We start from the raw sequence: 26,858 nt of genomic DNA on the forward strand, positions 1-26,858 counted from the left end.
TTGCTTCTTGCTCTCCCAAGATCATAAATTAGTTGTATCTTGAATTAGAAGAATCTGTTCTCCCTTATCTCAAGTAGCAGAGCATATGCTAAAACATCACAGCTACGCTTGATGCACCGCTACCTTTCTACCCCCATGTACTCACATCCTCACCTGTCTACACCCACATCTGCATGTCCTCACCACCTGCTTCTTTGTTCGATTACCAATAAATAGTGTAGGCTTCCAGAGCTCACAGCCTTCGCATCCTCCATACTGGCATTGGTCCCCTGGACCCACACTGTGTACTCTTAACTTGTCTTGTCTCATTCCTTTGATTCCGCCAGACTTCATAGCCTCCATGACCTGGTGTTGGGTCTGATCACCCCAACATTTCTGGTGTGCCAATGTGGGGCTATGAAGACTCTGGTGAGGGAACACTAGAGCATGTGAAAGCAGGGGATCCATCGTCAGAGGACACCTGAGGACAACTGAAAGAAGCTTGGCGGGTAAGCTAGGTGCTCGGAAGAATCAGGGTAACAATGGGACAGAATGAAAGCAAACATTCTGCTTATTTAAACTTTCTAAGGCACTTATTATGGAGATGGGGAGCAAAAGTTAATACTCAGAATTTATTAAAACTCTTTAGTACAGTAGAGCAGTTTTGCCCATGGTTCCCAGAACAAGGGACTATGGAGTTGGATGAACGGGAAAGAATTGGCAGAGATTTTTAAAAGGCGTATAAAGAAGGAGCCAAAATTCCAGTTTCTGTTTGGTCGGTGTGGGCATTGATAAAGGCAGCTCCTGAGCCATTTCAAACAGATGATTAGGCAGATTCAGATGAGGAAGAGGAAGATGAGTGTAAAAAAAAACTAACTTCGGATTCTGAATGCAAGGAGCAAAAATCGGAGAAAATTAAAGAAAAGGGAAACTGAAAAAGGTATGTTTTACTAGCCCGTTGGCTGTGCCTGCTGAATTAAGTGAATGGCCACCTCCTCCCCTTCCCCGTAATGGGCGAGAAAATGAATTAGCTGTAAAACTAACTGCTCCTGTAGTTGCAACATTAAAACCTGGAGCGATTGTTGGTGCTATACAAAATTCTATTCAAAAAGCTAGAGCTGAGGGAGACCCAGAAGCATGGCACTTTCTAGTTACTATAACCTAGCAAGGAGGGCAAAATATAGCTAATTGGGCCACTTTTCTTTTAAGCTATTAAAGGAATTTAAGCAAGCCATTAGTCAATATGGGCCAAATTCTCCTTTTGTACAAACGTTACTAAAAAATATGGCTCTTGATAATAGATTAATACCATATGACTGGGATACTTTAACAACATCTGTTCTCACTCCGTCTCACTACTTACAGTTTAAAACCTGGTGGGTTGATAAAGCACAAACTCAGGCAAAGGAAAACACACCAGCACAGCCACCTGTGCCTATTTCTTTTGAACAGTTAATGGGGGTCGGCCCTAATTGGGAATGATTAGAAAATCAGGCAGTGATGGAGGATGTTGGCATTGCTCAGCTGTGCACCGTGTGCTTACGGGTGTGGGAGAGAATAAATGTTATAGGAGAAAAATATCCTTCTTTCAGTTCTGTCCGACAAGGACCTAAAGAACCATATGCTGATTTTATTGCTTGGCTCCAGGAGATTGTGCATAAAGCTATAACCGACAAAACAGCTCAGGATGTTGTAATACAGCCTCTTGCATATGATGATGCTAATACAGAGTGTCAAAATGCTATTAGACCTGTGAGAGGGAAGGCTCATTTGGCTGAATATATTAAGGCTTGTGATGGCATTGGAGGTAACTTACATAAGGCTACTCTTTTAGCTCAAGCTATGGCTGGACTAAAGGTGGGGAGAAATATGCCCCATTTCTCAGGCTCTTGTTTTAATTGTGGGCAATTTGGACACACAAAAAAGGAATGTGGAAAAGGAAATCAAAAGACAAAAACTATTACCATCAATCAACAGAAAAGTCCCCACGTATGCCCCCAATGTAAGAAGGGCAATCACTGGGCAAATCAGTGTCATTCTAAATTTAGCAAAGATGGGCAACCCCTTTCAGGAAACAGGAAGAGGAGACCACCTCAGGCCCCTCAACAAACTGAGGTGTATCCGGCACAGTCAGTGCCCTTACAAACGTACAACAATTGTCCCCCACCACAGCAGGCAGTGCTGCCGTAGATCTCTGCAGCACAATTTCTGTCTCTTTACTTCCTGGGGAGCCATCAAAGAAGGTGCCCATGGAAGTTCGGGGCCCTTTACCCTCAGGAACAGTTGGTCTATTGCTTGGAAGGTCTAGCTTAAATTTAAAAGGTGTCACTGTACCTGCAGGAGTAATTGATTCTGATTATGCCAGAGAGATTCAACTAGCTATTGGTTCCTCAACTCCATGGTCTGCTTCCCCAGGAGAAAGAATTGCTCAGTTGTTGCTGTTACCTTATACAAAACTGGGAAGCAGCAGAGTAAAAAGAACAGGAGGATTTGGTAGTACTAACCCAGCAGGAAAAGCTGTATATTGGGTTAATCAAGTGTCTGATAAGAGACCTATTTGTACAGTAACCTTTCAGGGAAAGGACTTTGAAGGGCTAGTAGATACTGGAGCTGATGTTTCTATTATTGCTTTAAATCAATGGCCCCGACACTGGCCCAAACAAAAGGTATCCGTTGGTATTGTTGGAGTAGGGGCTGCTTCAGAAGTTTTTCAAAGTTCTTTAATTTTACCATGTCAAGGTTCGGATGGCCAGGAAGGGATAATTCAACCTATTATTACACCTATTCCTGTCAATCTATGGGGTAGAGACTTATTGCAACAATGGGGTGCTGAAATATCTATTCCTATGGACCAGTGTAGTAATAACAGTAAACAAATAAGAAAAATGGGATATCTCCCAGGTAAGGGACTAGGAAAAAATGAAAATGGCCAACCAGAACCTTTAGAACTAAAAGGGCAAACAGATTGAACCGGATTAGGGTATCATTTTTAGGAGCGGCTGTTGCCGAGCCTCCGGCTCCCATTCCTCTTGTTTGGCTAACTGCCAAACTGGTTTGGATGGAGCAATGACCACTGAAACAGGAAAAACTGGAGGCTTTAAAAGAATTGGTGCAGGAACAATTGCAAAAGGGACACGTAGAGCCTACTTTCTCTCCTTGGAATTCTCCTGTGTTTGTTATTAAGGAAAATATGTTATGAAGGTAAATGGAGAATGTTTAACAGATTTAAGGGCTGTTAATGCTATAATTCAACCCATGGGCATGCTGACACCAGGGCTGCCCTCTCCAACTGTGATTCCTAAATACTGGCCTCTCATAGTGATAGATATAAAAGATTGCTTCTTTACCATTCCTTTAGCGATCCAAGATTATGGAAAATTTGCTTTTACTGTTCCCACTATAAATAACAAAAACCAGTGGATAGATACCATTGGAAAGTATTACCACAAGGCATGTTAAATAGCCTGACTATTTGCCAAACTTATGTCAGAAAAGCTATTAAGCCAGTTAGAGAACAATTTTTAAAATGTTATCCATTGCATGGATGATATTCTGTGTGCAGCTGAAACTAGGGAGGAATTAATGCTATGCTACAAACAGAAAAGGCTGTGACTGCAGCAGGATTAATCACAGCCCCCGATAAAATCCAAACTTCTACTGCCTTTCAATATTTAGGAATGAAGGTAGAACAAAGTGCTATTAAGCCTCAAAAGGTTCAAATTTGAAGAGATAATTTAAAAACTTCAAATGACTTTCAAAGATTTTTAGGAGACATTAATTGGATTCGTCCAACTTTAGGCATTCCTACCCATGCTATGTCTCACATTTTTTCTACCTTATGAGGTGATTCTAACTTAAACAGTAAATGTGCCCTATCCAAAGAGGCATTAGAGGAACTTCAATTAACTGAAGAAAAAATTCAACAGGCACAAGTGAAGCAAACCCTATGCAGCCATTACAGTTTTTAGTTTTTCCTACTAAACATTCACCTACAGGAAGTACTGTTCAACAAAATGATCTGGTTGAGTGCCTTTTTCTACCTCACAATACAACTGAAATGGTCACTCTGTACTTAGATCAAATTGCTGTACTAATAGGACAAGCAAGGCTGCACACAACAAAGTTAATAGGATATGATCCAAATCAAATTATAGTTCCATTAAACAAACAACAAATTCAGCAAGCTTATATTAATTCCCAGGAATGGCAAGTTAATTTGGCAGGGTTTTTGTTGGCATTCTTGATAATCTTTATACTAAATCTAAGATATTTCAATTTCCAAAATTAACATCCTGGATATCACTTTCTGTTACTCAAAAAGCCCCTATTGAAGGGGCCATTACTGTTTTTACTGACGAGTCTAGTAATGGAAAAGCCTCACTTGTGGGACCTCAACAACAAGTTTTTCAAACTGACATTGCTTCTGCTCAAAGGGCTGAACTTACAGCTGTAATTACAGTACTGAAAACTTTTAAACAGCCAGTTAATATTGTTTCTGACTCAGCTTATGTGGTGCAAGTCACACAAAATATTGAAAGTACTTTAATTCGTGATGTGATTGCTGAACAACTTAATCTTTTATTTCATTCTTTACAACAAGCAGTACAACAAAGACATTCCCCTTTCTATATTACTCATATAAAAGCACATACTAACCTCCCTGGTCTTTTAACTAAACTTAATCAAGGGGCAGATGCACTGGTTTCTGCAGCTTTTGCTAAATGACAAACATTCCATTCTTCAATGCATCTTAACGCTGCAGGCCTCAGAAAAAGATATGGCTTATCCTGGAAGCAGGCTAAGGAGATTGTAGAACACTGCTCTGCCTGTCAAGTCCTGCATCTGCCACATCAAGGAGCAGGAGTCAACTCTAGAGGTTTATCTCCAAATTCCATGTGGCAGATAGATGTAACACACATTCCCACTTTTGGAAAATTGTTCTTTGTTCATGTTTCAGTAGATACTTAGTCACATTTTATCTGGGCCATGTGTCAAACAGGGGAACCTACAGCTCATGTTAAAAGACGTCTTTTTTCTTGCTTTGCAGTTATGGGAATCCCAGAAAAAATCAAAACTGATAATGGCCCAAGGTATTGCAGGAAAGCCATGGCTACATTTTTTTTAACACTGAAACATTATTCACACTACAGGTATTCCATATAACTCACAAGGACAGGCAATAGTTGAAAGAGCTAATCATACTTTAAAAACTCAAATACAAAAATAAAAAGAGAGAGATCAGGAATGTAAAACACCTCATATGCAATTATATTTAGCTTTATTAACATTAAATTTTTTTAATTTACAAAGAGATCAACCCATGAAGCAGCTTAACAACACTTAACAGGACAAAAAGAAAATAAAAAAGCTGGACAAGATGTATGGTGGAGGGATGCACATACAAAGAGTTGGGAAAAAAGAAAAATAATTACATGGGGAAGAGGATTTGCTTGTGTCTCTCCAGGTGACAATCAGGTGCCTGTATGGGTGCCCACCAAACATCTGAAGATCTATCATGACCCTCACCGGGAAGAGAGGACTCTATGAAGAGCCAGAACTCCTGATGCAAGTGATAGCATGAATGAACTCTCAGAGACAAAGGAAAAGACCAAAAATACTCCCAGGCAGATCCTCCAACATGGGGACAAATCAAGAAACTGGTGCAGATGGCAGAAGACAATCTGAGAGCACAGAACAAACCAAAAACAACTAGTAACGTAACAGTGGCTATGATGGCAGTACTCACTGCGGCAGTAAGCCTCCCTACTGTAAGAGCAACTCAAAATTTTCCTTATTGGGCATATGTCCCATTTCCTCCTTTAATTAGGTCTGTGAGTTGGATGGAACCTGTTATGAGGTGTATACCAATGACAGTACCTGGATGCCTGAGCCCATAGATAACTGAGGGCCAATGCATGCTAATGAGGAAGGGATGAAAATAAATATATCAATAGGATATAAATATCCTCCAATATGCCTAGGACCTGCCACTGGATGCTTACAAATTTGCACACAAGTTTGGTTGGCAGTAATCCCTGGAAAAAATAAATCACAGGCTACCTTGCATATGATTTCAGGGCAAAGTTTAAAATACAAACATTCTCACCCTAAAACTCAGCAGTTCCATCCAAACGAACTCGAATGTAAACAAAATAGAGTTTGGTTTGAAGGTGTGGATGCTTGAAATTGGGAAAATTGTATAGCAAGTAAGGCTGAGGTGCTACAAAATAATTCCTATGGAATCGTCATTGATTGGTCCCCTAAGGGCATTTTTAAGAAAAATTGCACTAGAGGGCCTTCTTGTAAAATAGGCCAATGGAATCAGAAAAAAACTATACACAGTATATTCAGACAGAAGCTGATGTCTCTATCATATGGAGCCCTGGTGGCATTGTCACTCCTAGTCCAAAAATGATATCTCCTGCCATAGGACAGGAACATTCAGAATTATGGAAATTAGCTATGGCTCAAAGTTCAATCAAAATTTGAGAGGGTAAATATAATAAGTATAAAGGAGAGGGAGGGCCGGGCGCGGTGGCTCAAGCCTGTAATCCCAGCACTTTGGGAGGCCGAGACGGGCGGATCACAAGGTCAGGAGATCGAGACCATCCTGGCTAACACGGTGAAACCCCGTCTCTACTAAAAAGTACAAAAATCTAGCCGGGCGTGGTGGCGGGCGCCTGTAGTCCCAGCTACTCGGGAGGCTGAGGCAGGAGAATGGCGTGAACCCGGGAGGCGGAGCTTGCAGTGAGCTGAGATCCGGCCACTGCACTCCAGCCTGGGCAACAGAGCAAGACTCCGTCTCAAAAAAAAAAAAAAAGGAGAGGGAGGTAAAGATAAATATGTTCTCTCCTTTCTTTCTAACAGGACCTTTTGGATTCAAAGTTGTGTCCGGCCACCTTTTATGTTAGCAATAGGAAATATTACTCTTGACATGAATACCCGTTTTATTACCTGCCCTGAAGGTCACTTGTTTACTTGCATTAACTCAACCTTTGATAAAAACCAAACTATCTTGTTAATTAGAGCCAGAGAAGGAGTTTGGATCCGTGTGTCTCTAAATAGACCATAGGAGTCATCACTATCCATTCATATTGTAACTGAGATCCTTAAAACACTCTTATCCCATTCAGAAAGATTTATAGTTGCTCTTATATTTGCTGTAATTGGCCTCATTGTGGTTACCACTACTGCTGCAGTAGCTGGTGTGGCTTTACACTCATCTGTGCAAACTGTTGAATTTGTTAATAAATGGCAAAAGAATTCTGCAAAAAAAATTATGGAACTCTCAAGCGTAAATAGATCAAAAGATAGTTAATCAAATTAATGACCTCTGTCAGACAGTGACTTTGATAGGAGAATGCATTATAAGTTTAGAAACTAGAATTCAAATGCAATGTGATTGGAATACATCCGATTTTTGCATTACTCCTTGTGGTTACAATGAAACAGAACACCAATGGGAAAGAATTAAATGCCATCTAGAGGGAAGAGAGGAAAATCTCACCCTCAATATTGTAAAATTAAAAGAACAGGTTTTTGAAGTCTCTCAGGCTCACTTAGCCCTGCTCCCAGGAAGTGATATTTTAAGCAAGGCAGCCGATGGGTTGTCTGCACTCAATCCTCTTAAATGAATTAAGACCATTGGAAACTCTACACTTGGAAATTTTGTTCTAATAATTATGTGCTTGTGCTGTCTCCTTTTAGTCTATAGATGCAGAAGCTGCCTCTGGAGAGAATGCCGCCGCCAAGAACAAGCAACGATAGCTGTGGCAGTTTTGCAGAACAAAAAAGGGAGACATGTTGGTAGAAGGGCTGAGGCAGGGCTTGCTTGTCTGACATAATGTAAAAGAGCCTTGGAACATATCCTGGGTCCAGGGTCTAAAACCCTTTGTGGCCTATGGAACACCAAGCTCTGTGCCAAAGAGTGGAAGACTGCCCTGCTGCACTACAATCTAAGCCCAGTGCATAAAACCCTTCGTGACTTGGAGAGCACCCAGGGCTCAGGGCATAAAACCCATCATAGCCTCTGGAAAGTGTCCAGACTCGCTGGCCCCTTGCTTCTTGCTCTCCAAAGATCATAAACTGATTGTATCTTGAATTAGAAGAATCTGTTTTCCCTTATCTCAAGTAGCAGAGCATATGCTAAACCGTCACAGCTACGCTTGATGCACTGCTACCTTTCTACCCCCACATCCTCACGTCCTCACCTGTCTACCCCCACGTCCACACCACCTGCTTCTTTGTTTGATTACCAATAAATAGTGTGGGCTCCCAGAGCTCAGAGCCTTTGCAGCCTCCATACTAGCATTGGCCCCTTGGACCCACCCTACTACATACTCTTGTCTTGTCTCATTCCTTTGACTCCGTTGGACTTCGTAGCCCCCACGAGCTGGTGTTGGGTCTGATCACCCAAACAGATTGTTGGAGGAAATAACTTGTTTCTTTAGCTTCACAGGTCCACAAATTAAAAGTGTGCCCCCAGGAGCTGCACTAAATGATTTGTAACATCTGCACCTGATTTAGAACATTTAGAAGGTAAGATTTTAAACTTCAAGTTTATGATGTTTAGGGGCCATTTTGGACTTTGAGGTGATTAGACAATATGATTTAGATAATAATACTTTGGATCTGAGCTGATGATGAGACAAAATCTTTGAGAGGGAGTAAATGTATTTTGCCTTTAGGGAAAATAAGACCATTTGAAATTTAGAGGGAACTGTATGGTAGGTGATACGAAGATTTCTTCTCAGATTTTCTTCCATGGTAAACAATTACCATGCTGTAGGAAAGGCTGCATGCAACAGAATGGTGGGCAGCCTCTAGGAGTTGAGAGCAACTCTCCATTGACAGGCAAAAAGAAACCAGAATCTTCAGTCACGTAACTACAGGGACTGAATTCTGACAAAAACCACTGAGCTTGGAAAATGGCCTGAAATAAAATAACAGCCCTGCATCCAACTTGGAAAGGAAAACCTCAGATTCTCTTTGTTTGCAGGTGATACAATCTTCTATTTGGAGAAACCTAAAGACTCCACCAGAAAACTAACAGAATAGTTAAACAAATTTAGTTAAGTTGCAGGATACAAAATTAACATACAGAAATCAGTAGTATTTCTCTATGCCACAGTGAACAATCTAAAAAAGAAATTAAGAAAGAAATCCCATTTACAATAGATACAAATAAAACACTTAGGAATAAATTTAACCAAAGAAGTGAAAGATCTCTACAAAGAAAACTATGAAGCATTGGTGCAGGAAATTGAAGAGAACACACACAATTGACATATATTCCATGTTCATAGATCGGAAGAATCAATATTGCTAAAATGTCTATACTACCCAAAGCAATCTACAGATTCAATGCAATCCCTGTCAAAATACCAAGGACATTCTTCACAGAAGTAGAAAAAATAATCCAAATGGAACCACAAAAGACCCAGAATAGCCAAAACTACCGTAAGCAAAAAGAACAAAATTGGAGGCATCACATTACCTGACTTCAAATTATAGTACAGGACTATAGTAATCGAAACAGCAATGGACTGGCATAAAAACAGACACATAGACCAGTGGAAAAGAATAGAGAAGCCAGGAATAAATCCCCATGCCCCAGGGCCCTTTCCTGTCTCCCCTTGTGTTCAGGGGTGGCTGCTGCTCTGAGAACATTAGAACAGGGAAGAGAGATGGAGCCAGTGCATTCTTGGTGGGTATTATCCTAAACTTTTATATCCAAGTGAATCCCCCTTATTCACTATGGCATTGCCTAAGCATTGCCCTGTGACGGCTGCTAAAGAACTTCTCGCCGGAGGCAGGCAGTGGCCATGGGCACTGCCCCTTGCATTAGGTCTTGTGTTTGATGTGCTCTTGTGAATTTACTTTGTTAGAACAAAATATTTCCATGGTGGTCTTGGGAATCTCTTCCTTTAGCTCCCAATCTGCTATGAAACTCAGGAAAACACTTTTCCTTTTTCCTAGTACCCTCCTGTGTAGGTGCTGATTGTTTCAAAGTGTGTCTGATCACTGAGGGACCCCCTGGGTGACCCCAGACTCATTCACACCATGTATGAAAAATCGCCTGCATTTCTGAGATGCTGGCTGCCCGTTCAGTGCTTCACAGGAAGACACATGGGCTTTCCCTCTTCAGATGCCTGAAGGGAGTGCTTTGAGCTGAGTGGTTTGCTGGCCTCCCTCCAGCCCTAGGGCCCTCCATGGGTCTCGGCTCCCTGGAGGGTCACTGCAACCTCCCTGAAGGTTTCCTCTTGCACTGGCACCACTGCAACATATAGACCTGAGTACTATTGTATTCTGGCTTGGTGTGTATGCTTTTCACTTTGTAAAACTGCCGTTCTTTTGACAATTCAAGTGACTGTTTTGTTTACTATATCCTTGAAAACCAAAATTGTAACAAAAACATTCCCATGACAGTGCTGTGGTTGGAGACTTTATTACCAACAGATTTACACCTTCCTTTTCCCTCTCATTTTCAGGAGCTGTTTCAGGACTCCTCCTCCCCCTCGCCCCAATAACTTGAGTCTTTCCTATGTCATAATAAAGCTACATTTTCTTCTGAAAACTGGCAGGTTCTCACTTCCTAACACAGACAGCCTAGGAGAGGGTGGCAGGAGGGAGAAGAGCAGCCAGGGCACACCGGCCTGAATGGGGGCGTTCCTGGTACGAGTCAGTGGCCAGAGCTGCAGCCTGTTTTTGTGCCCGAAGTCTTGACTGGGGGTCAGGAAGGCCACGCATTCACATTTCATCTCTTTTTGTGACTGGTCTGCTGCTGGTTGACCTTTGTTCCTCCTTTTTTGGGCAGGAAGGTGACATCCAGGATTCAGGACAGCCTTCTGACTTGGGTGTGCATGAAAGTCACCTGAGGCCCTTGACGTGCAGGAATCCTTGCCAGGGTTGGATTGCAAGCCCCAGGCTATGGTATAGCAATGTGCATTTTGTAGCAAGCTCCCTGCGTGATGGGAGAGTCACAAATGGAAAGAAATACTATAATCAGTGGAGAGAAGATGTGCACAGCTATACAAGTGTACAGTTCTGTGACAGATCACAAGGTGGGGGTGGATCTCCCAGCAGTCCCACCTACTTCCCTTGCCCTCAGTGGGTCAGGAGTCTCCTGCTTGGCCTCATCTTCGATTCTGAAGCCTGAGTTCTGAACAGTTCTGCCCCCTACTTTTTCAGATGCCTCTGTGGCAAACCTGTTATTTGACTTTTATTTGACAGAGCCTCGCTCTGTCACCCAGGTTGGAGTACAGTGGTGCGATCTCGGCTTACTGCAAGCCCCGCCTCCTGGGTTCATGCCGTTCTCCTGCCTCAGTCTCCTGAGTAGCTGGGACTACAGGCGCCCGCTACCACGCCCAGCTAGTTTTTTATGTTTTTAGTAGAGATGGGGTTTCACCGTGTTAGCCAGGATTGTCTGGATCTCCTGACCTCGTGATCCGCCCGCCTTGGCCTCCCAAAGTGCTGGGATCACAGGCATGAGCCACCGCGCCCAGCCTATTTGACTTACTTTACATGGAAAAATCAAGAACACCAGAGAATGCCCCAGGGTTCCAGGCTTAGTCCCATCTCTTCATTTTAAATAGAACCATTGTTGTCTTCCCCTGGGGGAAGCTTCACTCTGCCTGAGTCCTAAGACTTTCCAACCAGCAAAGCTCCATTTCTCCAGGACAGGAATAGGAAAACTTTGTGACTGAGACATTCAGTGCAATACTGAACATCGTCCACTTTCACACTTTCACTCTGAGAACTACACCTTCTGGGTGTCGGAGAGTCAGTACCGTATACTGGACTCCAGTAGAAAGCGTAACATTTATCTTGTAAAACAAACCATCACTTCAGCGTAACTGAGCGATCCTAAGCCCAGTTGCTTCCAGGCGGCGACTGATGTGAGAACAGTTAGTTCCCTGGTCAGGGGCCACTGCTGCATGTCCCTCGCTGTGAATGAAGTGACGCGGTCAAAAGCAATGCCGTGTGTGCTGCCATGATGGTGACAGGAAGGACGAGCAAGTCTATATCCAGGTAGGGGTTCCCTGCAGTGAAGGCCAATCTCAGCCCCCTCCACAGTGTGGGCAGCCTGCCCACAGGTGGTCAGCCGGTCCTCCTGGGAAATAGTGCCAGCCCAGGGAGCCACACCAAGTCCCTCGTCAGCAGATGGGATGCTTGGCAGTGGTGTTGGCCTGGTCAGCCTTGGTCAGGGCACGTGCAGCATGCTGAGCCTCTTCTGTCCCATGCCTGTCTGATGGCCACTTTGTCCCCGTCTAACATGGTGGCCAGGGAAAGAAGCTGACTCCATCTCTTGGCATGCCGTTTTGCCCACCTTTGATCAAGAGCATCCTCTGCAGGGATTCTCTTTGGTGGGAACAATGGAAATGTGGATGAAACCACCTTCACAGTCTGAGCCCCTGAGGCTCCTCTGCATTCTAGGAAGCCTGACTGGAAGGAGCTTGGCAGCGGTGCCTGCTGTGGTTGTGGCAGCGGCTGAGCTGCAGGACGAGGCTTCCAGGAGGGGGGTGGTGTGGCAGGCAGGGCCTCAAAGCCTCCAGGTGGCATGTTGGCATAGCAGACCTGGGCACTCGGGGTGCTGTTGGGCCAGGCTCCGGAGTGCAGACTGCCTGCACTGCAGTGATGGAGTTGGGAAGAGGCAGCGGTGTTCACAGCTGTTGACCCCCTTGTGCCAGCTGCCCATATCATCACTGTACGGGCTCAGCATCTCTGGCCCAGCTTGCCCAGGTTGTCTGATGTGAATTCTCGCAGCACCCAGGGCTCGCTGTGCCCTAGTCCCCTGTGTGGGCCTGTGGTGCCCCTCTCCCCCTAGGACTCAGGTTGAAGGCAGGTCCCTCTGGGCCGGGGACTTGGGCCCTGGGGGAGGGGCTGTGACCCACAGGTGGGGTCAGGGGCCCCAGGGCACGCTGCTGCCTGGCTGGGGCTGTGGGAACCCCATGCTCAGCCTTCCCTCCTGAGGCCGTAAGGGGACCAAGTCCCCCACTAAGTATTTCCCAAGGCCCAGAAGACAAAAATATAAAATAAAAAAAAAATAACAGTAAAAATCAAGGTCCAGCAGCCATCTGGGGCTGCGAGGCAGCCGGGCAGGTGCTGCCTGGGCTCCCTCCATGCCATGTTGTTCTTCTACTGAGGGGAGTAGCGGGCAGGGGACACCTTGTTGCAGGGGTATCTCTCGAAGTGCCTCCTCCCTGTCATAAACCCAGGCAGGGCCTGGTGTCGCGGTCCCAGTGGGCTCGCTGGGCGGGGTGCGTCTTGTTGTTCCAGGGCTGCTGTCCACAGAAGATGGAGAAGTGACAGAGTCCCAGGAGCCGTGTTCAAAATGGCAGCACAGGAAACATGGACCCCCGACATGCGGGTCTGTGTGGAGCTGTGGTGTAGAGTTCCTGGACAAGTGTTTCCGTGTAATACAAAGCCTGACCTCACCGGGGGACAGGCTGCTGTCATCTTGAACCTCTGGGCACCCCAGAGAACGGCCTGTTGCCCTGGGTTCTTGAGAAGCCCCTGGGCCCCTGACATGCAGGTCTGTGTGGAGCTGTGGCATAGACTTCCTGGACAAATGTTTCTGTGTAATACGAAGCCTGACCTCACCAGGGGACATCCTACCCTCATCTCGAGCCTCTGGGCCCGTCGGACAGCAGTCTTCTGCCCTGGGTTCTGGGGAAGCCCCCTCAGAGTCCCAGGAGCTGTGTTCAAAATGGCAGCACAGGAAACATGGACCCCCGACATGCGGGTCTGTGTGGAGCTGTGGCCTAGCGTTCCTGGACAAGTGTTTCCGTGTAATACAAAGCCTGACCTCACCCGGGGACAGGCTGCCGTCATCTCGAGACTCCGGGCCCCTCAGACAGCAGTCTTCTGTTCTGGGTTCTTGAGAAGCCCCTTCGTGCTGATGGACCTCAGCCTGGGCCTTGGGGACAGCCCCGTTAGGCCAGGCTGGCAGAGGACAAGGCTTTTGTCCCAGGGGGACTGATGGCATGAGCTCCTGGAGCTGAGCTGGTGGGGTGGGGATGGCCAGTCTGTCCCCCTCATGGAGGGGCCCAATGCCAGGGGACACCCTCGAGGACCATTGCTCCAGCTCGGCTGAAAAAAAAGAAGCAGACATGGTCAGCATCTTCTCCAAGCCCATCTGGTCTCTTGAGGGCTACGCCCCACAGGCCTGAGTCTCTGGAGTCCTCTGGGTCCCTGTGCGGCCCCCTGGTCTGACACTGAGGATGACCCTGCAGGCTGCTGATTCCAGGGCGCGGTCTGTGTGCAGTCTGGGGTGGGGGAGCTTTCGGGGAACCTGAGGTTGCTCCTGAAATGGCCCCCAGGGTTCAGGGTGGCTCAGGGCTTCCTGCTTCACGCCCTCACCTCAGGGCAGTTTGGCAGCCCTGCTTCAGGACTCAGCTGGGAGGGATGTGCACTGTCACCCAGCCCCCTTGCCACCTCACATGGGGGCCTGTCTCCACAGCGGGTGAGAAGGGAATGGGCACAGCTTCCCCTCTACCCTCCAGGCCGCCTACCCCATGCCAGGGCTGCAGCGATCCCACACCGGGCTGAACTCTTGGTTGTGGCTCTGGGTCAGGGCTTCCCCCAATGCCCTCTGCCCGAATCCTCTCTGGGTCAGGGACACTGATTCTCTTGTCCCCCTGGCTTTTTGTTTTGACACCCTTGGAGGGCAGTAGAGAATGAGGGGTCTCTGCTGCTTGGAGGTGGGGGTGAGGGCTTCCACAGCTGGGTCTGACTGCCCCAGTGTCCCTCAGGGCCCTTTGAGAGGGTGAGGGGGACAATGTGGAAAGTGGAGGAGGGGTTGGGGGGTCCTGCCCATGCCCCCTGCTTGTCCACTCAGCATGTCCAGCACACGCATGCACTCAGTGCCTGCCCTGAGGACTGGCAGACCCATTTGAGTTTCTTAGAGGAGGAAGTGGAGGAAGAAGGGGTGCAGGAGGAAGGCCAGGTAGGAGGGCTGGTGGGGCACTCCCCACCATTGACTGTCCCAGAGGGAGACTTGGGAGGGGACCTGGTGCTGGGGCTCACCTGGGGGTGGCAGGTCCCAGTGTTTTTTTGTGAGTTCCTTCATAGAGGCTTGAAGATTCCTGAGGACTCTGTTGTCCTCCAGGGCCCAGCTCTGAGACAGTCGCTCCTGAAACTCCCAGATGGTGCTCCAGGAGAGCTTCATGAGGCGCTCTAGGGACAGGGCGGGCATCAGGCCAGCAGGGTTCCCTGGGAGGGGTCAGTGCCTGCAAGCCCATTTCCACCAGGCCCACCTCCCACTGGGTGGTGCCTGGTCCTTTTTGGCCACCCGGGGGTCCAGCTGTGCACAGGAGGCGACAGTTGAGGAAGGCCGGGCAGGGAAGTGCTCACCACACTCCTGACTTTCATCTGGGTCATGTCAGGGGTGGACTCAGTGTCATCATGCCTTGCCCAGCCCACCAGGCCAGACCCCCCAACCCGGATGGAGCAGACAGTGTAAGGACATGTCCCTCAGGCCAGCGGGGTCTGTCCCATGTGTTCCCCCAAGCACCCTCGGGCACATGGGACTTACTCCTGTGTATTTTGAATGATGCATGCGCCATGGCTGTCAGTAATCGCTTGCCCTCCAAGATGAGCACATCCCACAGTCTCATGGTGAGCCCGAAGGATTTCTGTGGGGACAGCAAGTGTGAGAGAACTCGGCCTTACAAGCTGGGGCCAGTGGCCTGAGCAGGTCCCACTGGGGTTTCAGTCCCCTGAAGTGCTGGGGATCCCCTCCATGGGATGAGACCCCCCTGTAAGACTGAGTCAGACAAGGTCCTGTAGCTCCTCATGGGGGACTCATCTCAGCAGCGCCGTGACTTCTGGAAGGAGGGGTTTCCTGAGGACTTGGGGCTTCCCTGGGCCCTCACAAGTCGGGTCCTGCCCCAGTTTGCCCACGAGGCTGGGCCTGAGCCTTGGCCTCTGCCATGGGATGCCCCCTCTTGGGCAGAGCCTGGCTTGTGAGCCCTGCAAGGACCTGCCTGTGCCTCCTGTGGGCTGGAGGTAAGCCAGGCCCTCCTGGGGGAGCTGGACCCCTGAGCTGAGGGTGCTGGGCACTGCAGGGTAGAAGAGTCCCAGGGCTGGGGTCTCCCTGTGCCTCCTTACCGCATCAAGGAAACACCGGAGGAGCCTCATCAGCATGGAACCCTCAATGCACAGCCCTTCCTTGCCCTGAAGGGAGGAGCAGAGGTGCTCAGGGCCCCTGAGCTGCCCTGAAATCCTCCCACTTCCAGGCCCCTCTGCAGACCCTTCCTTAAGAGGCACAACCCAGGGTGATGGCCAGGGCTCCAACACCCGCCCCATGCACAGACACCCGGTGGACACACTTCTTTTAGCCCTGCTCAGCTGCAGCTCGGTCCTGGTCCCAGCGCCTCTGCCTCTGCCAGGGCAGGAGAAGGAAACCCAACACCGAAACCATGGGGAGTCTGCATCCCAGGTCAGGCCGTGGCTGGGACTCAGCCTCTTGCCAGCTCCATGAGGGACTCAAGCCTCCCCTGGCCTATGGGGCCCAGGGCCTCTGGGGAGGAGCCAAGGGTGTCATCCACTCACCAGGTGTCTCATGATCTTCGGGAAGGACTTGTGCAACACCTGCTTCTGGTGTGATAGGAGCCTCTCAAGCTGGGCAGCATCTGGGCTGTAGAATACTGAGAAGTCCCCGACCCATCACCCCATCAGATCCCACGCCCAAGATGTGGAGGCATCAGCTGGAAGATCTGGGCAGGGCAGGGGACCCCAGACCCCAAGGCCTCCCTCCCTCCCATCTGGTGACCCCAGCATGCAGCCTCAGCCTTGGCAAGGAGGGCCCTGGCTGGAGGTGCTGCCTAGTAGCATCCCGGGTCCAGGTGCCCGGAAGGCAACCTGCCTTTGACACCACGAGGCAGGCGCTGGTTGGGAGAACAGGGTGGAAGCTGGGGGCTATGTGGCCATCTCTTGGATGTGGGGTCACGCTGGGGGACATGGGATGGGCAGACACTGCCATCTTGGCTTTGTTGGCCCATCTGTAGGGAGGGAAGGTGGCTGGGAGCACAGCCAGCTGGGAGGCAGAAGGACTTTCAAGGAGGTGAGTGGCGCCTGCACAAAATTGGGGCTGGCTTTGGGCGACAGAGGGCGGCCTGGGGGAGGTATCCATGTCCTCTGATATTAGGGATGAAAGGCGTCTGACGTGAGGTGAGGGGGTCCCTGTCCAGACCCACGCTGCTGTGGGACCTCAGAAGGGACATCCTGGAGGCTCCAAACAAGCTGGGATACAAGGAAGACACTTTGCCTGGAAGTTGGGGTCACCGGCCAGGGTGGCCATCCCCTGGCATGGCTGTGTAAGGTCTTGGGGGCAGCTGTCCACCTACCCTGCAGGGAGTGTCTCTCACCAGCCAGCAGCTGGGTCAGCGCCCAGAAAGCATCTTCCTCTGGCAGATACAGGAGGAGGATGGCGGTGATGTGGCTCAGGTCCCTGTGGTAGCCCACCTCCTGCAAGAGCCAGAGTCACCGTGGAAGGATGTCACTTGGGAGGGCTGAGGCCACCTGGGAGGATTTACATCACTAGAGATGGCAGAGGTCCTTGGGGACACCTGCCTCAGGCCCCAGAAGATTTGAGGTGCAGCTGTGCACCCCTCCCCTGGCACTGGGCATGAGGACTGAGCAGATCACACCAACTCAGTTGACAAGGAGCATGGGTGGACTCCTGCAGCGAGCGTCCAAGCTCACATGGCCCGAAAGGGCACAGTCAGGGATTGTTCATGCTCCCTCCCCTGGGCCAGGCTGGGGAGGCCACTGTGCCAGGCCTGGGGCAGCACCTCTGAACTGCACCCGCCACGAGGGCAGGCAGCGGGGCGCTGACCACCACACAAAGGGTCCTGCAACCCCCCAAGGGCTGCCTGCCAGACACAGGGGGCGGCTGGGTCCTCCATGTGGACAGCTCATGCGGTCGGCTCAGTGGCTCTCCTGGCCTGGAAGGGTCTGGAAAGTGGGGGCCAAGCAGGAGCAGCCATCTGGGTGACCCCCTCCCTATCTGCTATGCTCCTATGGGGTCTGGGCAAAGGGGAAATTGGATCATTGCCAAGTTTCCAGTGAAGAAGGGGCTCCCCCAGGATGCAAACTCATTTCATGACAAGAGCCTGACCCATCAGGCACCTCAGCAACTTCTCAAACCTGTCTCCTATGAGGACCATCCTGCAAGGTCCTGAGGACCATCCTATGAGGCCCCTGCCAAGCTCCTAGGCTTTGGGGCAACACCTTGAGAGGAAGGTCATTTCTTCATCTGAGACGTGGTGATTGGGTCAAGGTGACAGCAGGAGTCTGGGCTTCAACCCTTTTCTGCCAGCAGTGAGCTTGAGTCCTGCCTACTACGAGCTGGTGGGTCACGAACACTGAATTTTCAAGAAGTGCCGACACCCCCAAGAGACACCCATGCCTGTGAATATGGGTACATGGCCCAGGAATATCGCTGCCCGGGAATACTCACAGGGTTATATGCAGAATAGGCCACAAGGATGTCACATAATTCCTGCTGCCTAGAAAAGAGGGAAAAGAGGATTTTGTTTGTTTTGTGCAGATGCTGTCAGTTTCATTTTCTCTACAAACCCAGACAGCAAACACAATTCTGGGATAAGATGATCCCCCAAACAAGCAGTGAGCTCTTCAGGACACCTGAGTTTTTAGGAATTTTTTTTCTGTAAAATCCATATTCCTTGCAATGCAAATATCGTAGGTGTACAGTTGGATCAGTGATTATTTTCACTCTGGTTGATTTTTTCTTCCCCTTTTTCTCAGTTTGCACACACAGAAGTCCAGTCTTTGGGATGTGCAGTTCCATGGTTCTGAACCAATGTGCAGAGCCTCCTGTCCACCACTGCAGCCCCTCCCAAAGTGGCTCCTTCAGCCTCCAAGTCCCCAGTGTGTCCCCTTTGCAGCCAATGTCTCCCAGCTCTGTCAGCCCCTGGCCATCCTGACCTGTTCTCTGTCTCTATGGTTTGCCCTTTTCCAGAATGGCCTATGAATTAGAATCCCACGGTGGTAGCCTGTGGGGTCTGGCGTCATTCCCTCAGCAATACACATCTAAGATCCACCCATGTTCCTGCGGGCATTAGGGGTTCGTTCCTTTTCCTCCCTGAGTCGTCCCTCTGTGAAGAGTGGAACCCCCTTCCTCCTAAGTTCCCGTGTTGAAAAGCATCTCGGTAGCCTCCGGGTGTGAGTGACAATCAATCAAGCAGTGAATGTGGCATGCGGGTTTTACTTGAACCTCAGTTTTCAAATCAGTGTGGTCAATATCTGTCACACTTTGGGAATGTGTGGTACAAGGCCACTGAACTTTGTGAGTCACAGCCCATCTGACTTACAAAGTGGCTGTGCCCTGTCACGTTCCCACCAGCCAGGGATGAGAGTTTCCAGAGCCCCGCATCCTTTCTAGTATTTTGGGCTGTCAGTGTTGCCCGGGAAGGCTCCCAAGCCCTGCCATCTTGCCACCTTCTCATGGGTCCCTATCCTGGGTAGTTGTGGGTCATGGAGAGCACTTTTCACCGTCTGCATTATTATTATTTTTTTTTCTGCCTTCCATCTCCTTGTGAGCCACCTGGGTTCTGGCCCTAAACGTCCCAGCCCGGCGCAGGGTTTAGAGCCAGGGAGGTGCTCGGTCCATGGTGCTGGCTGCTCCCTGGGCTAGGAGAGCCCTTGGTGGCTCTGTCACCCCTCCTGGGTGACCCTGGCCTCTGCCCTGGGTATGCCCTCATCCCTCTGGATTGCCCCCATCTTCCCTGTGACCCCTGCAGCCCCCATAGGCCTTACTTGACTCCACATCTTTGTATGAACATCATGTGGTTCTGCAGGGTGCTGTTGACATCTAGCTGGATGCGGTGGATGATTCTGGAGGACCTCTTGCCCTTCTCCTTCATGACCTGTAGGGCAGGGCCAAGAGGAGGAAGCAGCCTCAGAACAGACAAAAGATTTCCTGCCCCAAACGGCAGTCATCCCACAGTCAGCACTTCTGGAAGGAAGCAAGGAAGGTTTCCTTCTGCAGAAAGCTCCTTTTTGCCTTGTTTCTGAAGCCAGGGAGGGTCACGGAGCCCAGTGCACCTGTGGTGCCTGAGTCACCATCTGTGCCCAGGATGTGCATCTGACCACAGCCCCCATCCCCAACCCAGGCTCTACATTCCCTCCAGCTGGAGTCCTGGGCTCCTGATACAGCCTGGCTTGTTTGTCCTGCCCTGGCTGAGTGTGGGAGGGACTTACCTTATATTTGCCTGGATTCTGGGACTTGACTTTGTTAATATCTAGCAAAAGTGACCATGCCTGGCCCCGCACCGCCAGGGGGATGCCTTTGTATACTCTTTGAGACAGCTATAGACAGAAGAACACACCAGTGAGACAGGACACAGGGTGACTCCGCAGAGGACAGCTGGCGGACAGGCCTGCTGTGCTATGGTGAGGAGGGGGTGCCACCCACCCACTGAGGCAGACAGTGCCAGGTCTGCTATGGGTGCCTGTCCCCTGGCTCTGCAGAGAGCTGTCACGGGGGCCACTCCCTCCCCATGTTACCTTCTTGGTGTTCCTATATTTTGGCCATTCTGCAAACATCTTTAGCCACTTGTTGGTACGTTTACTTTCCTTGCGTCTTTGCTGTCAAATGAGCCATGATGGAGTTAGTGGAGCTGCCAGGCCCCTGGCAGTGGCCCATGGATGCTGGGTCCAGGGCTTTGGGGCCCTGAAGAGACCCAGCCTGAAGGAACCAGGAAAGGGCAGACCCCGGGGGCTGAGACCCTCTGAAGGAACCAGAGCTGGTAGTCTGGACTGGTGATGCCAGAACAAGCCATCCTCAGGCCATAAATGCCCCGAGTTTGGGTTAGGTCCAGCCTTCAGCTGGGGTCTTGGTTCAAACAGGCAGTGGACTCTGAGCCAGGACTGCAGTTCTTGGTTTGGGTTTTGGTCAAGCCCTCATGGAAACAGAGTGAAGCAGGAAAGGTTGCCCCTCCCAGTGACAGCTGTGGCCCACTCACCACCACACAGGCCCATAGGCCACCCCCTCTGCCTCACTGACCACCCGATTCCTGGTCCCTGGAGCGGCCTCCCACGCAGCAGGCACAGACTCTTACCTTCACCTCCAGGGCTCTTATCGGGGGCAGTTCCGTCTCACTGTAAGGCAACCCAGGCAGAGCTGAGGACCTGGCCGGGCCAGGAACCATCCCCCTACCTGAGAGGGCCCCAGGGAAGGACCAGCCTATCCCCATCCACCCTAAGTCTCAGCCTGGGAGAAGACACAGAGAAGGACGGCAAGGGCCTTCCTGCGGATCTGACACCTGCGAGGCACTGGGACCCTGGAGAGGAGGGAGCTCGAGGCTGGTCTGGTGGCGGCCACTCAGGGCCCATGGGGTGCCTTGGGCTGCACAATGGGGCTGCTCCTCCAGAGCTGGAGGTGACACCCTCTGTGGATGCTGAGAAAGTCCAGTTCTGAGACGGGATGGGTGCCACCCCGGGTGGGTGGCCAAGCCCTGACTTACAGCAGTGCCTTAGGAGTGACCACATCACCCACCAGAGTCCAGGGAGCCTGGCCTGAGTGCTGCCTGGTGCCCTGAGGACACACCTGGAGGCCATCCCATCCGACACTCCACATGGGCCTTGCAGGGTCTGATCTCCCAACGTGCACCTGCATCCTGGACGCTCACGCTGCCTGCTCCCCATCTTCCCCCATCCTGCCTGGCCCAGAGACTGTGACCCTCTCTCCGGCCACCCTGGCCCTTCTGTGACCCCATCCTGTCAGAACCTCTGAGTGAGACCTCCCAGATACATCCACACCCATGCCTTGGTCACTCTCTCACTGGGCTGCCCAGCACTGCTGGGGAGATATCCAGGGCAACAAGGGTGACCAAGGGCCCTGCAGGCAGTGGGGCTGGCCCCACCACTCCCGCTGCAGCCTCAGCTGGCTCTCACGGTAATTGGCCTTCAGCCCTCAGCCTTCTCCCAGCCACTGCAAAAACCAGGACATGGGATGCCTGCCTGTCCTCCGCCTACTGTCCTGTCTGCCCCGACTTGGCCCCTCCATCCACCCTGCACAGTGCTGACTGAGCCAGCAGGAAGCAGAGTCTCTGGAGGGCCACACAGAGCCTTGGGGACTGACCGAGTTCCCCCACTGAGGGGTCCCAGATGAGCCACTGTTCCCTGCCCACCCCATCTGTTGTCCTGCCCAGGCTGTCAACTCCACCCTGGGCTGGCTTGGTTCAGGTACGTTCCAGAAGTGGCAGGTCTCAAGGTCTCACCCTTCCCCCCTCCCCCAGGCTCCTCCCTCTCTCCATCCTGTGAGTCCTGAGGGGCTGGCTCCAGGCTGGGCTCCCCTTACCAAGCGCAGGTCTCTTCCCAGCACCACTCCCAGGGCCTTCAGCTGCTCGCTCTGTTGTCCCCCTGGCCTCAGTGAGAAGCCAAGGCCAGGACCCTGCCCTTCTTCTTCCACAACCTATCAGGGCCAGGGCCAAGGCCCTCACTGTCCCCATGCCCCTTCCTCTTGGCTGAGCCCCCTGAGCCCTCAGAGGTCTGCTATACAGCTGCCCACAGGCCAGGCCAGATGCCCCCTTGCCCTGTGGCCACAACCCTCAGATTTCACCAAGGCAGGCCCTAAGGGGACAGGGCCAGATCCTCAGGCTGCCTCCTCCTCTCCAGCTTACTTGGAGACGACAGTGCTGAGAGTCCACGGGCCTGCCCTGAGAGTCCCCTCTCTGTCCTGACTCCCTCTCCTGAGCTCCCTAAATGTGTCATGAGGCTATGCCCTAACCGTGACCACGGGCTGGGCCTGCAGGAGAGCCTGGAAGAGTTCTGACCCTGGAGAGGAGATTGGTCCAGCCAGGGAGACGTGTCCTACTTCAGAGAAGCCTTTCTAAAAGCAAAACCCATCCCTGAGGTGAGATTGGTGGCTGGGGGCGGGGGACAGAAGACTCACTGCACAATCCCGAGGTGATTCATGTATTTCCTGATGTTGACCTGCTCATTCCCCGTGTCCGCTGCTGCCCCAGCTCGGTGTCCCTGAAACCCAGAGGAGGCCAGGGTAAGCGGGGGCAAGGTGAGAGGTGTGGGGGGCCCAGGGATGTGGGCAGCCCCTCTCCACCCGGTGATCTTAGGGAGCCCAGGACCCTCTGACCAGGGCACAGCGGGAGAGGCAAGGTCCTGCCTCCCTTGAGGGAGCAGCCCAACCTGTACCTGCTCATACTTAGTAATGATGGTGTTGCCTTGCCCCTGGGCAGGCAGGGTATCCGGGTCCTCATCCATCTCCATCCTGCAAGACAAAGTCATCCAAAGGCTCTGCCGCACCCGAGATCTCCAGAGCACAGCCGAACCACGCTCACTGCACTGCCAGACACACTCCAGTCTGGTGAGCCCCATTCCACCACCCCTCCCAGATGACAAGGGGCCAGACTACGTGGCCCCACCCCTGGCTGGATCTCTGGAGTCCTTGCCTCCAACCAGTGATGGGCTCCTTCCTGAGGACTTGAGCACATGGAGACCCATTCGGGGACAGAGAGGCCCATTGTCCCCAAACACCCCAAGGCAGACACACACCTGCCCCGGCAGGACAAACGGTGTCCACTTGCAGATGGTGAAGGGCCCACGATGGCCTGTTCTGGGCACCTGGAGGCAAGTGGAGTCAGGGACCGGATGTCTCTTAGGATCGTTCAGAAACCAGGAAGATACTCAGTTTTCTGTAGGAAGCAAGACATCTTGGTGACTGCTTCATTCTGCCCCAATTCTCACTCACTTTAGCCAGTGAAGCCACTTCAGGAACACCACCAGCCAAGCAGTTTGGTTTGAGGAAAAGGTGATCTATTGACTCCGGAGCAGCCTCTGTGCTCGTGGAGACCCCGTCTCAGGTGGAGGATGGCGGACACCACAATTCCTAGCTGTCAATACCGGAGGGGGCTTTGTTTTCCTGGGTCACCAAGAAAGAACAAGAGAACTCTGGGGCCTTAGTCCTAGAGAACACCCGGGGGGACCGTCCCTGCTGGGAATACTCGGGGCAAAGGGAGGGTAAGGCCTCTAGAGGATCAGACAGAGAGAATGGGACGCTGCGGGAGGGTTCCAGTCCCCAAGCCCCTTTGACCAGAAGGGACGATCGTCACCCTCCAGGGCTCCTTCATTTTCCACAACTGCTTGAGGGCAGAGGGATCCCTGCCCCACTCCTAGACAAAGGATCCCATATGTCCAGTGGGTCCAGCAACCATCAGTGACCGCACCTGAAGTCTGAGTTGGTGAGCCCTCCTCCTGTGGGGACTCAGCTTAGGACCCAGACTTGGACTGAGAATTGCAACCTCCACCCCACCCACAGGGGCTCTGTCCCAGTGGCTCTTCCAGGACCAGACCCTGCCTCCTTGAAGTCCAGAACTCCAGGAAGATTTGGAATCTACAGTAGGGAGGCCACAGAGGTCAGAGCTCAAGTCCAGCATGGCAAAGGGTAGGGCTGAGAGCAGAGACCAGGTCACATCTGGGTCTCTGGGCCAGTCACCGCCTCTCTGAGTCTACACATCTCACCTGTGGAATGGCTACATTTGGGGACAGCACCCACCTCACAGAGTCACTGTGAGGACAAAGGAGAGGGCGGTCCACTTAGTCAGTGCAGAACATGCACCTGGTGAGTGCTCAGGGGTGACCCTCCTCGGCATCTGCCCAGAGGTCACTCACCTGAGTCTGCTGAGGCAGCTGTGTCTCTCTTAGAAAAGTCGTTTATGCACAGAACCAGACACCTGTCTGTGTCCTGTGTCCAAGTGCTGCACAACACAGAGGTGGGCGGGTGGGCGGATGGGCAGTCACTAAGCACCAGTGACATTGTGGGGTCATGGCACCCATCACAATGGGCCACTGCCCAGGTCAAGAGGGCCCAGAGTCAGTGTCCTCCAGCCCCCAAGGTGTCAAAATGTGTTTGTGCAGGTGAGCATGCACGTTTATGTGGGTGAACATGTGTGTGCACAAGTAGCTTCTCTGGCCGGGGCTGGCTGTCCCACTTACATGTGCACCCAAGTCCTCATCAAGTCCTCAGCAGTGTCACCTTCCCTTGAGGCCTGTGGCCAGCATCAGAGCATCCATGGGTCCTCCCCAACCTCAGGCCTCCCCACCCAGGGCAGTCCTGAAGATGCAGATGGGGGATAGGGGGTAGAGGGCATGGGACAGGGCCCCTCATTAGGGGGAACTCAGCTAGACTGTAAAATGCTAGGTGTGAGTGGCAGGGTCGGATTCCACACATCTTCTCACCTCCTCCTCCCAGAAGCCTTCCGGGGTGCCATGACTCATAGCTGCTACGGATGGAGGCAGGGAGGCTCTAAGGACAAACCCCGTGCCTGAAGTCACCCAGCAACCATCTGGCCAGGCCCCCACTAACCAGACCGCTGCTGGCCAGGCTTTCACTGACCATTTTCCCAGTGACCAGGCCTTCTGACTAGGTCCTCGCTGATCAGGCCCCTGATGACCAGGCTCTAACTGACCATGTTCCCACTGACCAAGTTTTAATTGACTAAGCCCCAGTGGCCAAGACTCTGCTGACCAGGCCCCTGATGACCAATTCCCCACTGACCATGTCCTCGCTGACCAGTCCCCCAGCAACCAGGCCTTCCTGACCAGGTCCCCACTGTCCAGGTCCCCCCTGCCCAGGCCCCAGAGCAGCAGTGCTCAAGGTCCGCTACCAGAACTGCCCACAGGCAGAGGGCTCCCTACTCCCAGACAAGGGACCCCATGTGTCCAGTGGGTCCTGCAGGGACCATCAGTGACTGCATGTGAAGTCTGAGTTGGTGAGACCTCCTCCTGTGGGGACCCAGCTTAGGGCACAGACTTGGACCGAGCACCACCTCCCTCCACCCCACCATAGGAGTTCCATCCCAGGGGCTCTTCCATGGCCAGACTCTGTCCCATCAGGCGGCAGAAAACCCTGGGCAGATTTGGAATCTAGGGCTACAGAGGTCAGGGCGTGCACAGGGCAGGACTGAAAGCACAGGCCAGGATCACATCTGGGTCCCTTGGCCAGTCACTACCTCTCTGACCCTAGACATCTCACCTGTGGAATGGGTGCATTCGGGGACAGCACCCACCCCACAGATTCCACCAGGTCAGTCCAGAACAGGCACCCGGTGAGTGCTCAGGGATGACCCGCCTCAGCACCTGCCCAGAGGCCAGCACTGCCCACCAGGTACTGACTGTCCCCAGGTCAGCAGGGAGGGAACAGAGCAGGTCACACTCACCTGAGTTGGTTGAGTCGGTTGTGTCTCTTACTTAGCAAAATCTCCTCTTCTGAGAACCAAACAACTCTATGTCTTGTCTCTAAGAGCTCCAGACATAGAGAGGGCAGGCAGGCAGGTGGGCGAGTGCTCAGCACCAGTGATATTGTGGGGTCATGACACCCATCACAATGGGCCCCTGCCTGGGTCAGCAGGGCACAGTCAGTACCCTCCACCCTCTGACGTGTCAACATGCTTGTGTGCAGTTTGTGCATGTGAGCAGGCACGTGTATGTGGGTGAACACATGTGTGCATGCCTTTGTCACTGCTCTGGCTGGGCCCGGCTGCCTCACTCATATTGCACCCAAGACACTGGGTCACCCTTGTCACTGTCTCCTGCCTCGGGACCCATGGCCATCGTCAGAGCATCCACGGTGTTCCCTAAACTCAGACCTCCCCATCCAGGGCAGTCCTGGCATTGCAGATGGAGGATAGGGGGCAGAAGGTTGAGGGTTGGGGGCAAAAGGCAAAGGGCAGATCCCCTCCCTAGCAAGGGACTCAGCTAGGCTGTAAAGTGCTAGATCTGTTTGGCAGAGCTGGATTCCACACATCTGCTCACCTCCTCTTCCCAGCAGCCCTCTGGAGTGCCATGACTCGTTCCCACTACAGATGGCGGCAAGGAGGCTCCAAGGACAAATCCTG

At 51.6% G+C, this 26,858-nt stretch overlaps 1 protein-coding gene across 1 annotated transcript; it reads right to left on the reverse strand.

Annotated features, from left to right (window-relative positions):
- Positions 1-10,408: 10,408 nt before the first annotated feature.
- TBC1D26 (TBC1 domain family member 26) lies at positions 10,409-26,326 on the reverse strand. Its single transcript, XM_050763500.1, has 15 exons — positions 26,181-26,326; positions 23,518-23,657; positions 23,158-23,233; positions 22,901-22,983; positions 21,066-21,105; positions 20,512-20,592; positions 20,206-20,313; positions 19,762-19,871; positions 18,443-18,491; positions 17,349-17,448; positions 16,534-16,628; positions 16,090-16,155; positions 15,515-15,614; positions 15,007-15,156; positions 10,409-10,942 (listed from the first exon to the last, which is right to left on the reverse strand). Exons 3-15 carry the CDS (start codon positions 23,230-23,232, stop codon positions 10,521-10,523), a joined length of 1,479 nt encoding a protein of 492 aa, XP_050619457.1. The 5' UTR covers position 23,233; positions 23,518-23,657; positions 26,181-26,326; the 3' UTR covers positions 10,409-10,520.
- Between the last annotated feature and the right edge of the window lie 532 nt (positions 26,327-26,858).

The sequence above is a fragment of the Macaca thibetana genome, chromosome 16, assembly GCF_024542745.1.
Source record: "Macaca thibetana thibetana isolate TM-01 chromosome 16, ASM2454274v1, whole genome shotgun sequence".
In the NCBI taxonomy this organism is placed as follows: Eukaryota; Metazoa; Chordata; class Mammalia; order Primates; family Cercopithecidae; genus Macaca; species Macaca thibetana.